Here is a 13,937-nt window from a genome sequence, read left to right as displayed (position 1 = left end):
CAATGTGTATTATTTTCCGTGGTAGAATTAATCGACTGGGATATATTCCTCACATTTTATCTAGGAATTGATGGTTTAACTGAGAACTGTGGATAAACTTTCCCGATTTTCCATTTACGTTTAGAAATTACCACAGGGGTCTTGTAAATTAGTAAGATGATATATTTATTTACTTTTACTTAAGGCCCATACAAAATAAGTCCTACTTTCCCGCCCCTGGAGCCCTGGGATTGGGCTCGATGCGCAACAGTTGCTTGTGCTGGCCAATCATGTGCTCGATGTGGTTGCACTCGCGGAGATGACCCTTGAACTCGTCGAGGGTTTGATAAAGCACCGGATAGAGAGCGGGCAGGAGGCCATGATCCAGGGTCGGGAAGAGATGGTGGAGCACATGGTCGCCAAAGTGGGTGAGCACCAGGAACTGCGACCACTTAAGATCTCCGCGGTCGATAATCGTGTCCACCTGGAAGAGACCCCAGTCTCGATCCTCACGGTTGGCATCGCCCTCGTGATAGATTTCCGGATCGTGATGCGCCGCATTCAGACCAATCACACAGAAACTGAAGCTGGCGATCGACGTCATCGCAAGCCACTGGCGCACGCAGATCCAAACGCCTAGAGATCCCCCGGTTCCCAGGTATATGGCAATGGGTATACTCAGCGGCAGGAGGTCGTGCCAGTAGAGGATGTTGGTGTGACGCAGCGAATAGAAAATACTGCAATATCAATCAATCAAAAGATCACTGATTAGACTTTGTTTACGATGCCCGGCTCGATCACACACTCACCGTGTGCCCATTTGTATGAAGAAGGCGAGGGCATAGGCCACCGGCTCCGTGACCCAGGACACATAACGCATCAGCTTGCTCTTGATGTGCGGATTGGGCACCCAGCACAGCAAGGGCTCAAACATCGAGAGCTCCAGATCGAAATACGAATTGGGGTAGATGTGGTGGGACAGCGCATGGGACACTCGCCAGGCGGCAAAGTTCATCAGGCCCAGGTTAAAGGCGTACATCTGCCAGTTGTCCCGACGATGGAAGTAGTTGTGGGACACGATCACCGTCCAGCAGAGGGCCACACCCGCCAGGACGAGAGCCAAAAGGCTGTTGTACTTGGCACTGGCAATGCCAAACAGGTACAGCGACACAATCAGTCCCAGGTGGATGAGCTAAATGGAAATAATATTAATTTATCATAAGTATAATCATAAATATAAAATAATTAAAGAATATGGGATCATATGGAATCGTGGAATACAAATGAGGCATATTAATTTTGCTGCGACACGTGAAATTTAAGATTAGATATTTTTAGTTGGGCCGGGAGGTTCCACTTCCCATCACTATGTAACTGATTAGAATTACTTGACTGATAAGAACTGGAATCAAAGGCACGCCCATTTTCAATTAGGTACTTTTTCAGATTAGCACTCACATCACTCTTCTTTTTCGGCCGCTTGTCAATAGTCTTCAGTTGCTCACGCACTCGCTCCTTTAGAGTCTTGTAGAAGCCTCCCTCCTCCAGGGTCAGGGTGTATATCCTGGGCTCAGCCGCATCCCTCACCTTGTATTTGGCGATCATCTTCTCAGGAGCCGTGGTCAGATGGTGTGCCTCGAAGGCCTCGGTTATGTCGGTGCCCTTGGTCTCACGAATCCAGAAAGGACCGCCAGGATGCTTGTCAATGAACGAAGTGAAGTCGTAGATGCCATCGTTGATGCGCCAAAGTCCTTCTGCTCGATCGTCCTGCCGTTTGCCCTTTTGCCAGCTGTGTGTGGTAATAAGGGCCGAGTTTCGGTATGTGGGAAACTTGGTGGCAATGCCACTCTTCTTCCACTCCTCGATAACCATATTGCCGAGTCCTTTTGATCCTTGACGTCCTTGACACACACTCTCCGATCCGAGCACCTTTCGGCAGGGACTCCAACGACTAACTGAACGGCACCGGCAGTGGTCCGATTATTTTATGCGTACCGCGAATCTCTTTAGGTTATATAAACCGAAAATAGAGATTTCTAAACAAAACGTTTCCATTTTGATAAGGCTTAGGTCTTATCAGGGGACCAGCGCAGCTGCCGCCTTTTAACTATCACGACTATTTATTTCGCATATTTTTAACATTCGTTCTAATCGTTAATTTATTAGGTGAAATCTCTCGCAGTGGGCAAGTCTACGCCCCACATGGGCGGTTCGCCCAGACTTCGGCGACAATAGGTCAGTGCGGTGGTCATATATTGTTGTGGTATCGCACCATTTTGAGGGATCGTTTGGCTGGCGTTGGTCTAGCCGAAGGCAATTAGTTTTTGAGATTCTTGGGGGTAGTCCTATATTTAAGAACTCCAAGAACTCCTAATATTTTAAAGGGCTAAATTAACTTATTCACTAGGTTTTATTAACATGGCTATGCATGTGGCGCTTGAGTCCATCTTTCTTTTTCTCGTAATACATTTATTATTTATGTTTTAAGACAAGAATAAATGGGCTTGTACAAAAAACGTAACATTTTGTAAATCGAATTATGACGTAAGGAATACAATATAGTGCATACGCTATTCTAAACCATACTACTGATCAACTACACCAAAAAGTGTGCTCTGAATACCATTTACATACTATTTCTTTTCCATTCGACCCTCGATAAGAAGTGAGAGGCGCTGAGCGGAGAGCTTTCAATCGGCGATTGTGATACTCTCGGATCAGAGCTTTACTAATTGATCGAGCGAGTGTGATGCGAAGACAAAAGCCGAGCGACGCTCCAAATAAAAGTTTAGTAGGCGCTACGTAAACAAACTTTGCGGTTAGTCTGCATCTGGGGTGCGCAGAACGACCGGTTCTTTTGGTGGGTACTAAGATGAACTTGGGAATCAAGCAGCTAGTTATCAACTACGATTAAGCACTAGCGATCAAGGTACTTCGGGGGTTAAAATATACTTCATTTATCAGTGTGCATCGATTGACAAAGAGTGCACAAAATGACGCCGAATGTAAAGGACGATGGGGCCTGGAAAGTATCGGGAATATCGAGGAAATATCCGAGCTATCGACAGCATAGACCGATTACCAGTGAAAGGTTCGCTTCTGAGATACCCACAAATGTTCAATTAATTAATCACAGCAACATATTAACATTTTCTCTTGCGCAGCTGGCTGGAGGGAAAAAATTTCGATGACGAGGCCGAAGGTCTTTGGCGCATTAACGATAAGCTCTACGACTTAAGCGACTTCGCCGCTCGCCATCCGGGTGGTTCTTCTTGGATTGAGTGCACCAAGGGCACGGATATCACAGAGCCCTTCGAGTCACATCATATCGAGGAGCGAGCTCGAGGAATGCTGAGCAAGTTCGAAGTGCGACAGGCTGCAAGGCCGAGAAACTACAAGTTTACTCTAAAAGAAAATGGTTTTTACATAACACTGAAGCGGAGAGTGCGTGAAAAGCTAAGGAAGATCGATTACTCTCCCACTAAGAAAACAGAGGTATTGTTGTGTCTGTTGTAGTTCCATTGAAGACTTGTTTCCAAAGAGATACTTACTGTTCTATAATCTTTCAGTTTCTCCATCTTGGTATCTTAGTGTCCGTCTTCCTCTTTAGTTGGGCAGGCACAGTTCTGGACTCATTGATTTTCAAGGGTTTGGCTGGATTGGCCCTTTGCTGGGTGGCCACCTCGACCCACAACTATTTCCATCAACGGGACAGTTGGCGGATGTACACTTTTAATTTGACCATGATGAACTTCCGGAACTGGCGGATTTCACACGCCCTATCGCACCATGTTTACGCTAATTCTCTGCACGACCTGGAGATGTCCATGTTTGAACCTTTTCTATGCTGGATTCCGGATCGTCATTATGCCAGTAAAACACAGCGACTTATCTCTGTGATGATCAGTCCGGTGGTATACGTAGTCCTGTTTCAAGGACAATTTCTCATACGGTGAGTGACTAAAATAGTTTTCGGTATATGGAACTAATGGATTGGTTTTTTTTATAGTTTGGTCCTTTCCCTGACTAAAGGAAACGTTCTGCACTGGGATGATCTCATTGGATTCAGTCTGCCCACGTTTATATATTTATCAACTGGTGTTGACCTGCTGAGTGCACTAATAAGCTGGCAAATAATAATTGCGGTTGGGAGCTTCATCTTCGGATTTATTGGTCTCACTGCTGCCCATCATGATCCTCGCATTCTACACGATGGGGATGCCCAACGAAAGGACTTCGACTGGGGTCTTTATCAGGTGGACACGATTATTGATCGCGGAGACATCAAGTGGTCGGATCTTCTGGTGCTCACCCACTTTGGGGAGCATGCTCTGCATCACCTATTCCCCACGCTGGATCATGGAGTGCTGAAGCACCTGTATCCTGAGTTCAGGAAAACAATGAAAGAGTTCCACGTGGAACTGCGGGAGATCAATCACTGGGGTCACATTAAGGGACAAAATCAGCAATTGCTTAGAATAGACAAGAATCCACTTCCACCGGGTAATAAAAAGTTGAAGTAGGTGGGGCTATAATTATAACTGGGGAGGGAAATGGTTTAAATAGTTCATTATACCAAATAATAATGACTTAGTTAAGGAAAAGTCTAGATATAAAAAAGAAGATATCCATTAAATAAAATGTGGCTAACGGACTCGTTGCAGCTCTCTGATGTCTACGCAATACGTTCACTTATCAAAAAAACTTTGTTCAATTCTCTTTCTCTTTTTGTTAAGAGAACTTTTCGCATTTTCGCTATTTTAGGTCGTTTGGTACGCATATTTACAATTATATAATTTATGGTTGGGATTATGAGGTGCGTAAAGACCAACAACCACCTCTGATACATTTATATAAAATAAGTTGAGAGATCAGTAGGTGCTATGAACGTGTAATAATTTTATTTGAGTAGACCCACGTAAATGGTTGTCTACGCCGAGTGACCATTCGATAATACGCTTTTGCTGAGTCACCCTGACAAAGCCATTGGAACACGAATTGGAAACCCAAAATATATGTTCATTGACTTCTGAATAAAATGGATTTGTCGATCGACTCTAGCCTGACCTGCAATTCGTTAAAGAAGTTCTTTGCAAATTCGATTAAGTATTGTTCGGATTCTGTCAATCAGGAACTCTTATTGTATGCTAAGGGTCGCAGCTTCTCATGGGTTTTCTACAAAGGTGCTAAATACCTTGCAAGAAACGATTGATCAATACCTTGGTTCTGACATAAAACGTTTCGCGGTGTATCCTGTCAAACATCCCCGAAATGCTGTAAAAGAAGCAGGAAAGGATAGCATTACCGAAGCTCAGTACATTGCTCGTTTTTGGGAATCGAGAAACGCTGCTGCCACGGAACAACCAGGATATGGATTGACCTGTTCTCCTTTACAGAAGACACTTTTAAAATGAATGACATAAAGTAGCATTTATATAAGTAAATCAATATTATATAAGGCATTATATTTTAATTTTAGAATATTATTTTATAATATTTATATTTTTATTTTATTTATTTATAGTTATTATGTGAAATTATTTATGTAACATAATGTTCACAACTTATAAAACGTATATATGTATCTGCATACAACTCTTAATTCATGAAATGTAAAAATAACTTCGTTTTAATCCCTTCTTGAAGACTTTTGACATCCAAAATAAGTTTGCAAACAGTCTCGTTAAAAGCAGGTAAATATGAGTAGCAAGAGAATAAAATGCTAAAGTCTACTAAGCAGTTTATTTTATTATAAGCACTTAAGTATCAAATTTAAAACATTGCGACTAAATCTTACAATTTTTATTTCTTAATTATCTGCTCAGATAATTCATTAAGAGCTTCAGAAGAGCGTATTAATCGGAAACGAAGGGAGTTGATAAGCAAACCAGATAAGCAACAGCACAAGTTTTTTCAGCCATAAATAGGTAGCCGCATACCCAATTCTCTTTAGTTTTTGTTTTGGCAGTGGCCGGAGAGGTCACACGAAAAAATTATTAAAATGATCGGGGTCCGCTGCGTACTTTTGTTGCTACTCGGTGTGGTGGCCTCCACCCATGGAGCTAACATTTTGGGGCTCTTCAGCAGCCACAGTCCGTCGCATCTCATCATCCACATGTCGGTGGCCAAGGCACTGGTCGAGGCTGGACACAATGTGACTGTGGTGTCCATGCTGAAGCCCAAGGTGATGCACAAGGACATCCACCTGATTGTGGTGCCTATGAAGGAGGAACAGGAGCGCACCATGGAAAGCCAAATGACTGAAATGGCCGGGCAGAAGAACTCACTTGTTAGCACCATGCATCGCCTTCTAACAAGCATGGATGTGATGATCAATGCCCAGGCGGAGCTCCTCTCCGATCCTCGGTTCCAGCGCATTTACGAGACCAAATTCGATTTAATGATTTTGGGTTACTTTATCAACGACTTTCAACTGGGGGTCGCCCATAAGCTAAGTGTCCCGGTAATCATTGATTGGATGTCGGCACCTGTTCCGGCAATTGATTCGTATACGGGTAATCCCGCGGAGTTATCCTACGTGCCCCTCATGGGAACTGTGGCCACGCACCCCATGGGCATCCTAAAGCGAGCTGAGAACGTGGTGAAGTCCCTGTTTTTCGACTTTATTTTTGCTGTGTTTGATTACAAAATTACACGAATTTATAATGATGTCTTTCCGGAACAAGAAATGCCATCTTTGAAGGAGTTAAGGAAGAATATATCTATGGCCTTTGTCGGGTGCCACTTAATCAGTGAAGGACCTATTCGACCCCTGGTGCCTGCCATTATCGAAATCGGAGGTATACAAGTGAAGGAAAAGCCGGATCCTCTGCCCAAGGATATCGATCAGTTCCTAAGCAAGTCCCAGAATGGTGCGGTCTTTCTCTCTCTCGGCTCCAATATCAAGAGTTCTACTGTAAGGCCAGAAATCGTTCAGTCTATCTTCAAGGTCCTGTCTGGACTGAAGGAGAACGTTATCTGGAAATGGGAGGACTTGGAGAACACACCCGGTAACTCATCCAATATCCTCTATAAGAACTGGCTGCCCCAAGATGACATACTGGCCCATCCGAACACGAAACTGTTTATAACACATGCTGGAAAGGGCGGCATTACGGAGGCCCAATACCATGGCGTGCCAATGGTGGCTTTGCCGATCTTTGGAGATCAGCCCGGAAACGCCGCCTTGATGGAGAAATCTGGATATGGGGTGGCACTGGATTTGCTGTCGATAACGGAGGACAGTCTAAAGGATGCCCTGAAAAAGGTTCTGGAAGATCCAAAGTACAGACGAGCTATCGGCCAATTCTCTTCCTTGTACAGAGATCGACCCCTGACTGCCAAGCAGTCGGTGGTTTTCTGGACTGAGTACATCCTGAGGCATCATGGAGCACCCAACTTGCAGAGTCCAGCGGTGCACATGAATTTCATTCAGCTTAACAATCTTGATATTTACGTTTTAATTCTGACGATTCTGGTCTTGTTTGTGCTCCTTACCCGACTAGTTGCGAAAATCGTGTGGAATAAATTTGGGGGAAAGGCAAAGATTTCGAATACGAAAAAGCTACAATAAATTAAGTTACACTAAGAAATAAAATTAAACAAACTATATTTTTTATTATAACATTTTAAAATTAAACCAAATAAGTATTTCATAATTGACCCAGTTCGTTATTTTGAAATTTCTCATGCTACCTTACTATTAGGCTTACGCACGCATTCAGTTATCAATAGCGCTGCAAAGATTACTTATTGGCCTGGTAACTGTTGTTTGTTGGGACAACTTTATAGCTAATATCATACATTGAAGAAATTCTAGCAAGAATAATAATAATGATGTAAAATTATTATTATACCCGTTAGTCGTAGAGTAAAGGGGTATACTAGATTCGTTGAAAAGTATGTAACAGGCGGAAGGAAGCGTTTCCGACCATATAAAGTATATATATTCTTGGACAGGATCAATAGCCGAGTCGATTTGGTCATGTCCGTCCGTCTGTCTGTCTGTCCGTCTGTCTGTCCGTTCGTATGAACGCTGAGATCTCAGGAACTATAAAAGCTAGAAAGTTGACATTTAGCATACAGGCTCCAGGGACATATACGCAGCGCAAGTTTGTCGATTCATGTTGCCACGCCCAATTTAACGCCCACAAACCGCCCAAAACTGCCATGCCTCTTTTCAAAAATGTTTCGATATTTTTTCATTTTTGTATTAGTCTTGTAAATTTCTATCGATTACCAAATAACTTTTTGCCACGCCCACTCTAACGCCCACAAACCGCCAAAAACTGTCAGTGTTGCACTTCCACTAGCTGAGTAACTTGTATCAGATAGTCGAGGAACTCGACTATAGCGTTCTCTCTTGTTATTATATAATGTCTTCATAATCATAATGTTGTTAGCAATTTTGTTTACTGATTAGACGACACATTTCGTTTAATTTTTTGTCCCATTTAATCGTGACTCTGGCTGCAGATACGCTGTCTGTCCGAAAACCTTTGCGATAGCAATAATCTTCTGGCAATGGAACAGTATGTTTGAACAGACCCTAGGCAGACTTCCCCGATGTGCCCAGTCACTACCGCGCAGCGAAAGCCACAAACCTTTATCAATGTAGTGATACTGCGTATGCTATATAAACTACAGTGCAAGAAATTTATAATCTTAGTCGTTTACTCTGAGTTCCATGGATAGGTTGATTCGCAATGATTGAATATGGTAAAATCGGGTTTTTGATAATATTCCTTCTGGGCACACAGACCCCAAGCGGTGATGGAGCCAATATATTGGGTGTTTTCAGCACCCCCAGCCCTTCGCACGTGATCGTGCATATGGCTGTGATGAAAGCCCTTGCAGATCGAGGTCACAACATTACAGTGGTGACCCAGATGAAACCGAGACTGGCGGCACATGAAAACATTACCGTCATCATTGTCCCACCAACGGAGGAGAGACTTAAACTTATGGAGGAACATTTGGCGGAGAAATCCAATGCGAAACTATCTTTCTGGGCGAACATTGCCAAAGGGATCGTCCAGTCGTCTTATCAAATGGATGGACATTATGAGTTTATGACGCATCCCGATTTTAAAGAGATCTACGAAAATCCAAAGACCAAATTCGATTTGGTGTTTTTGGGGTTAATGGCCAATTACTTTGAGTTGGGCATCGCCGCCAAGTTGAACTGTCCGGTAATTGTTTCGTGGGTTGGAATTCCGCTGCCATTCTTGGACAGCCTTGTTGGTAATGTCCACGATCCATCGTACGTCCCAACCGTAAATGTAGCACTTAAAGCAGGCCAAAACACTATGGACTTTGGCCTAAGATTGGTAAACTATTTTAAGCATACCTTCCTGATTGCCTTAAACACATTTTTGGACTTTAAGATGAAACAGTTTTACGAGTAAGTATATTAAAAAGAACTAAACAGATATAGTAATTGATTTATGAATTCCTTAAAGGAGAGCTTTTGAAAGTGAATTAGAGTTTCCTAACTATTATGAGACGAAGCGCCGGATTTCCTTGATGTTCTTTAATTACCATTCCCCCAGTGAGGGACCCATTAGACCAACAGTACCTCAATCGATTGAAATTGGTGGAATACAAGTAAAGGAGCAGGCCGATCCTCTGCCCATGGAATTGGCCAAGTTTCTTGATACTGCGGATGAGGGCGCGATATTTTTCAGTCTAGGAACTAATGTGAATACCAATACCTTTCGACCCGTTACCGTGGATATCCTGTACAACGTGCTATCCAAGTTGCCTCAGAAAGTTATATGGAAGTGGAAGGACCTGAAAAACAAACCAGGAAATGCTTCCAACATATTCTTTAGCAATTGGCTGCCCCAGGACGATATTTTGGCCCATCCTAAAACGAAACTATTCATAACTCATGCGGGCAAGGGCGGTGTGGCAGAGGCCCAATATCATGGAGTTCCCATGGTGGCATTACCGATCTTTGGCGATCAACAGGGAAATGCTGAAATCATGGCAAAATTTGGCTTTGGCCGATGGTTGGATATTCTCACAATGACGAAGGAAGAACTGGAGGAGACTATCCATGACGTCCTGGAGAGTCCCACGTATCGGAATACGATCGGAAAGTTCTCCTCCCTTTACAGGGATCGTCCGTTAACAGCCCGTCAATCGGTCATCTACTGGACCGAGTACGTATTGCGTCATCAAGGAGCCTATCATCTGCAGAGTCCCCTTATTCACATGGATTTTGTCGCTCGAAATAATCTCGATGTCTACGGAGTACTTATTCTTGTTATTCTGTCTATAAGTGTACTACTCGTAGTCACTGCTAAAGTTCTATTTCGCAAGATTTTAAATGTTACGAATGGTTACAGTAATCACCGCAAGGCTGTGTCTATCAAGCTTAAAAATAATTAATTGAGATCTACGTTTTTATTTGATATTCGTCAGGCGAGCTAAGCGCCCCATGTTGTTTTTAGGAATATTAGCCAATTTAAATAAATTATGAAAAAAATAACTAAAACTTTTCGTACTTTTTATAAAGATTCTCTTTCTTAAAAAACACTGATTATGGCAGAGAGTACTATAGCGATAAAACATTTGCCGGAAAGCATGAGTGTGCACAAAACATTCATTGCAAATTGTTTATAGGCATGTACATACATACTTCGTGGAATGATAAACGCAATGGGCGTTGAAATAATTCAATAGCAGTTTTTGATGTCATTTGTAAGCAAGTCAGAAGCATAGAAGCACTTTTGGAAGAAGACGCACAAAAGATTCAAATTCCAAATTCTGCACTATAAGCACAAAAGAAGCAATATCATTTTATTCACTTGAACCTAACCCTAAGATACGAATTAGATGTCTGGGCTAATTAACTGCGGCAGCCCGCGTTGTTAGCTGTGACCTGAATTTATATATTGCATGTACATATATATTTATTTTTCCTTAAGCTGATGTCATGCACCTTACACAACCGTACAGTTAATGAAATAGCAACAATGATTCCCAGACCTAGAACAACACTCGCTCAACAGGTTGCTTGAGCATTCATACCCATGTTCTCGCACTGCGATTATTTTTAGAGGCCTCCCGCTCGGTTTTTCTCTTCTCTCGAGAACTATCTCATCGGGTCATTCCATATCGGATCGAATTCAATTCTCAGTGATTCGAGCGGCGTCGAGGCAGCGCATGCCGAAAGCGTATTGTTTTCCAAATTATTTCCTAAAGTATTTAAATGGCTCATATGGGTGTCTCCATATAGACGAGGTATTTACATATCTATAACCGTTGCTGTGTTGTGGTCATCAAGGGAGAACAAAAATTAATGAAATAATAGTTAACCTACAAGTTGACATTGACAATGCGACAAGGTTGCACTTTAACCTACGTAATTGCAGTCGAAACATTTCAAAAATAGGAACTAGTGATCTTTAAAAACAGCATTTTTCCGGTTTGCTCAAATATATATATTTATATAAATATATATTTTAAATAAATGGACTTCTTATATAAAATATTTAAGGTTTTATCAATTAAATTAAATATTTATACATATACATATATTCAAATGACGAAATAAGTGCTGTGAATAAAGTATTGCTGATCTAAGTAGTTCGATAAAAGGGACTTTATCCCTGATGGAAATATACAAATTTCAAAAGAATGTGTCGTTTTTCGTAATAATTAAGATAAAGCCCGTCTTGTTTGAAATGCGATACTGTCTTGTTCTCAGCACTTAGCCCTTTAAAATAAAATATTTTATTAAAACATATTAATTTGATAGAACGAACTTTAGTCCCAGATAGCGTGTACCACACTTATGACCACGTAGTAAATACTGACGAAATTACTATAAAGTGTATGCTACTGAATAAAAATACACATGCATTTGCAGATTAAACAATCGAAGATATCTTATCAGTCCGCCGTTATCGTCCAAATCCACTGTGTATAAGATAGTCGCCGGCTGCTTGGGACTCTATCAGTTTCCACTTCCACTTGGACTTGAACGGAGCGAGTCATGACACAAAACCGGAGCACTTGGATTGGTTGCAGTTTGGGCGGTCTCTTGGTCGCCCTATTGGCCCTGCAATCGATGCCCCGCGGCACAGAGGGAGCCAACATCCTGGGCGTCTTCACCAGCCACAGTCCGTCGCATTTCATCGTGCACATGTCCATCATGAAGGCGCTGGCCGAGAAGGGTCACAACGTGACCGTCGTCTCCTCTGTCCCGCCCAAAGTCACTCACAAGAGCATTAAGCACATTGTGATTCCAATGAGTGCCGAGGATGAGAAAGTGCTCAATGATGGTATGGCTGGGATGGTCAAGGACAAGCCCTCGATCTGGAACACCATGAAATCGATCTTCAGCTCGCTAGCCCTGCTCATTGATAAGCAGGTGGACGTTTTGGAGGATCCGAGCTTTCAGGAGCTCTATCTGAACAAGGGCAACAAGTTCGACGTGGTCTTCGTGGGATTCTTCTTTAACACGTACCAAGTGGCGTTGGGTGCCCGGTTTAATTGCCCTGTTATCGTTTCCTGGTCGGGCCCACCAATGATGATGGTCAACGAGGTGCTGGGTAATCCCGAGCTGTCCAGTGTTCCCCAAATGCATATCTCCGCGCCCCCCGGACAGCCTATGAATTTCCAGCAGCGAATGCAGAACTTTGCCAGCACCTTGGGATTCAATGCTCTCAACATCTTCCTCAACCACAAATACAACAAGTTTTATGAGTGAGTACCAATCGGTTGATTAAGTTCAATGTTTAAAAATAGAATATAATTCCATTCCCCCGTTTTTTCAGTCGTCTTTGGGGCCAGGACAAGTCAATACCCGCTTTTGAGCAGGTCAAGAAGAACGTCTCCCTGGCGTTTGTCAATAGCCATGGCATCAGCGAAGGTCCCATCCGTCCGAATGTGCCTGGGGTAATTGAAATCGGAGGCATCCAGGTGAAGAGCAAGCCAGATCCCCTGCCAGAGGACATAAAGGAGTTCTTGGAGAAAGGAAAGCAGGGAGCCATCCTCTTTAGCTTGGGCTCCAACTTAAAGGGCGAACATATCCAGCCCGAGGTGGTGCAAACAATATTCAAGGGATTGAGCAGTCTTAAGCAGCAGGTGATCTGGAAGTGGGAGGATCCCAAGAACACGCCCGGCAAGGCGGCCAACATTCTCTACAAGAAGTGGCTGCCCCAGGACGATATCCTGGCCCATCCCAAGATCAAGCTGTTCATCACCCATGCGGGCAAGGGAGGCGTGGCCGAGGCCCAGTATCATGGAGTGCCCATGCTGGCGCTACCCGTCTTTGCCGATCAGCCGGGAAATGCCGATAAGCTGGTGGCCAGTGGATATGGCCTGCAGCTGCCGTTGGCCACCCTGGATGTGGACGAGTTTAAGGCATCCATCAAGGAGGTCATCGATAATCCCAAATACGCAAAGACATTGAAGAGCTTCTCACAGCTCTACCGCGATCGACCTTTGAGTCCTCATGAGTCGGTGGTCTACTGGACGGAGTACGTGATCCGCCATCATGGTGCCGCCCACATGCAGAGTCCTTTGGTTCACATGAACTTTGTTGCCAGCAATAATGTGGACATTTATATCATTGCCGCCCTGGTGCTCTACATCGTCTTCATTATCAACAAGATCGTATGGAAATTTGTGTGGCGTAAATTATTTGGCAAATCGAACAAAGCTTCTCAGAAGAAGAAGGTGAAGAAGCAGTAGTTTGTAAATATAAAACTTTTATATAAATAAAAAAAATTAAGACCACAAAATTATCATTAATTATTTTAAATTATTTTGCTTAATGACGGCTAGAAGCAGAATTAAGAAATCCTTGTCTTCACGAAATTCGATTATCAATTACCAGTTCATGTTCATAATTATATATATGTTCATGTTCATATATAGTCGACTATCTTATCCGTAAACAATCCTTATCAGTGTTAAGCTAGTTACCCTCAAGCTACTGTTTA

General features: G+C 42.9%; 5 protein-coding genes across 5 annotated transcripts; 4 read left to right on the top strand and 1 right to left on the bottom strand.

Moving 5' to 3' along the window:
* Positions 1 to 144: 144 nt before the first annotated feature.
* LOC6529514 (cytochrome b5-related protein) lies at positions 145 to 1,944 on the bottom strand. The gene is made up of 3 exons (XM_002090480.3): positions 1,438 to 1,944; positions 789 to 1,171; positions 145 to 716 (listed from the first exon to the last, which is right to left on the bottom strand). Exons 1-3 carry the CDS (start codon positions 1,849 to 1,851, stop codon positions 203 to 205), a joined length of 1,311 nt encoding a protein of 436 aa, XP_002090516.1. The 5' UTR covers positions 1,852 to 1,944; the 3' UTR covers positions 145 to 202.
* An 836-nt stretch (positions 1,945 to 2,780) lies between these two features.
* LOC6529513 (cytochrome b5-related protein) lies at positions 2,781 to 5,034 on the top strand. The gene is made up of 5 exons (XM_015196652.3): positions 2,781 to 2,839; positions 2,944 to 3,070; positions 3,144 to 3,474; positions 3,549 to 3,931; positions 3,989 to 5,034. The coding sequence occupies exons 2-5, from the start codon at positions 2,973 to 2,975 to the stop codon at positions 4,500 to 4,502; spliced, it is 1,326 nt and encodes a 441-aa protein (XP_015052138.1). The 5' UTR covers positions 2,781 to 2,839; positions 2,944 to 2,972; the 3' UTR covers positions 4,503 to 5,034.
* Positions 5,035 to 5,932: 898 nt separating this feature from the next.
* Positions 5,933 to 7,581, top strand: LOC6529512 (UDP-glucosyltransferase 2). Its single transcript, XM_002090478.3, has one exon. It carries the CDS (start codon positions 5,981 to 5,983, stop codon positions 7,550 to 7,552), a length of 1,572 nt encoding a protein of 523 aa, XP_002090514.1. The 5' UTR covers positions 5,933 to 5,980; the 3' UTR covers positions 7,553 to 7,581.
* Positions 7,582 to 8,637: 1,056 nt separating this feature from the next.
* LOC6529511 (UDP-glycosyltransferase UGT5) lies at positions 8,638 to 10,468 on the top strand. The gene is made up of 2 exons (XM_002090477.3): positions 8,638 to 9,382; positions 9,441 to 10,468. Exons 1-2 carry the CDS (start codon positions 8,685 to 8,687, stop codon positions 10,372 to 10,374), a joined length of 1,632 nt encoding a protein of 543 aa, XP_002090513.2. The 5' UTR covers positions 8,638 to 8,684; the 3' UTR covers positions 10,375 to 10,468.
* A 614-nt stretch (positions 10,469 to 11,082) lies between these two features.
* On the top strand, positions 11,083 to 13,736 carry LOC6529510 (UDP-glycosyltransferase UGT5). The gene is made up of 3 exons (XM_002090476.3): positions 11,083 to 11,229; positions 11,858 to 12,696; positions 12,768 to 13,736. The coding sequence occupies exons 2-3, from the start codon at positions 11,984 to 11,986 to the stop codon at positions 13,684 to 13,686; spliced, it is 1,632 nt and encodes a 543-aa protein (XP_002090512.1). The 5' UTR covers positions 11,083 to 11,229; positions 11,858 to 11,983; the 3' UTR covers positions 13,687 to 13,736.
* Positions 13,737 to 13,937: the final 201 nt, after the last annotated feature.

Source organism: Drosophila yakuba, chromosome 2R (assembly GCF_016746365.2).
Source record: "Drosophila yakuba strain Tai18E2 chromosome 2R, Prin_Dyak_Tai18E2_2.1, whole genome shotgun sequence".
Taxonomy (NCBI): domain Eukaryota; kingdom Metazoa; phylum Arthropoda; class Insecta; order Diptera; family Drosophilidae; genus Drosophila; species Drosophila yakuba.
The sequence above is the reverse complement of the archived record's forward strand: the minus strand, read 5'-3'. Positions and strand labels throughout refer to the sequence as shown.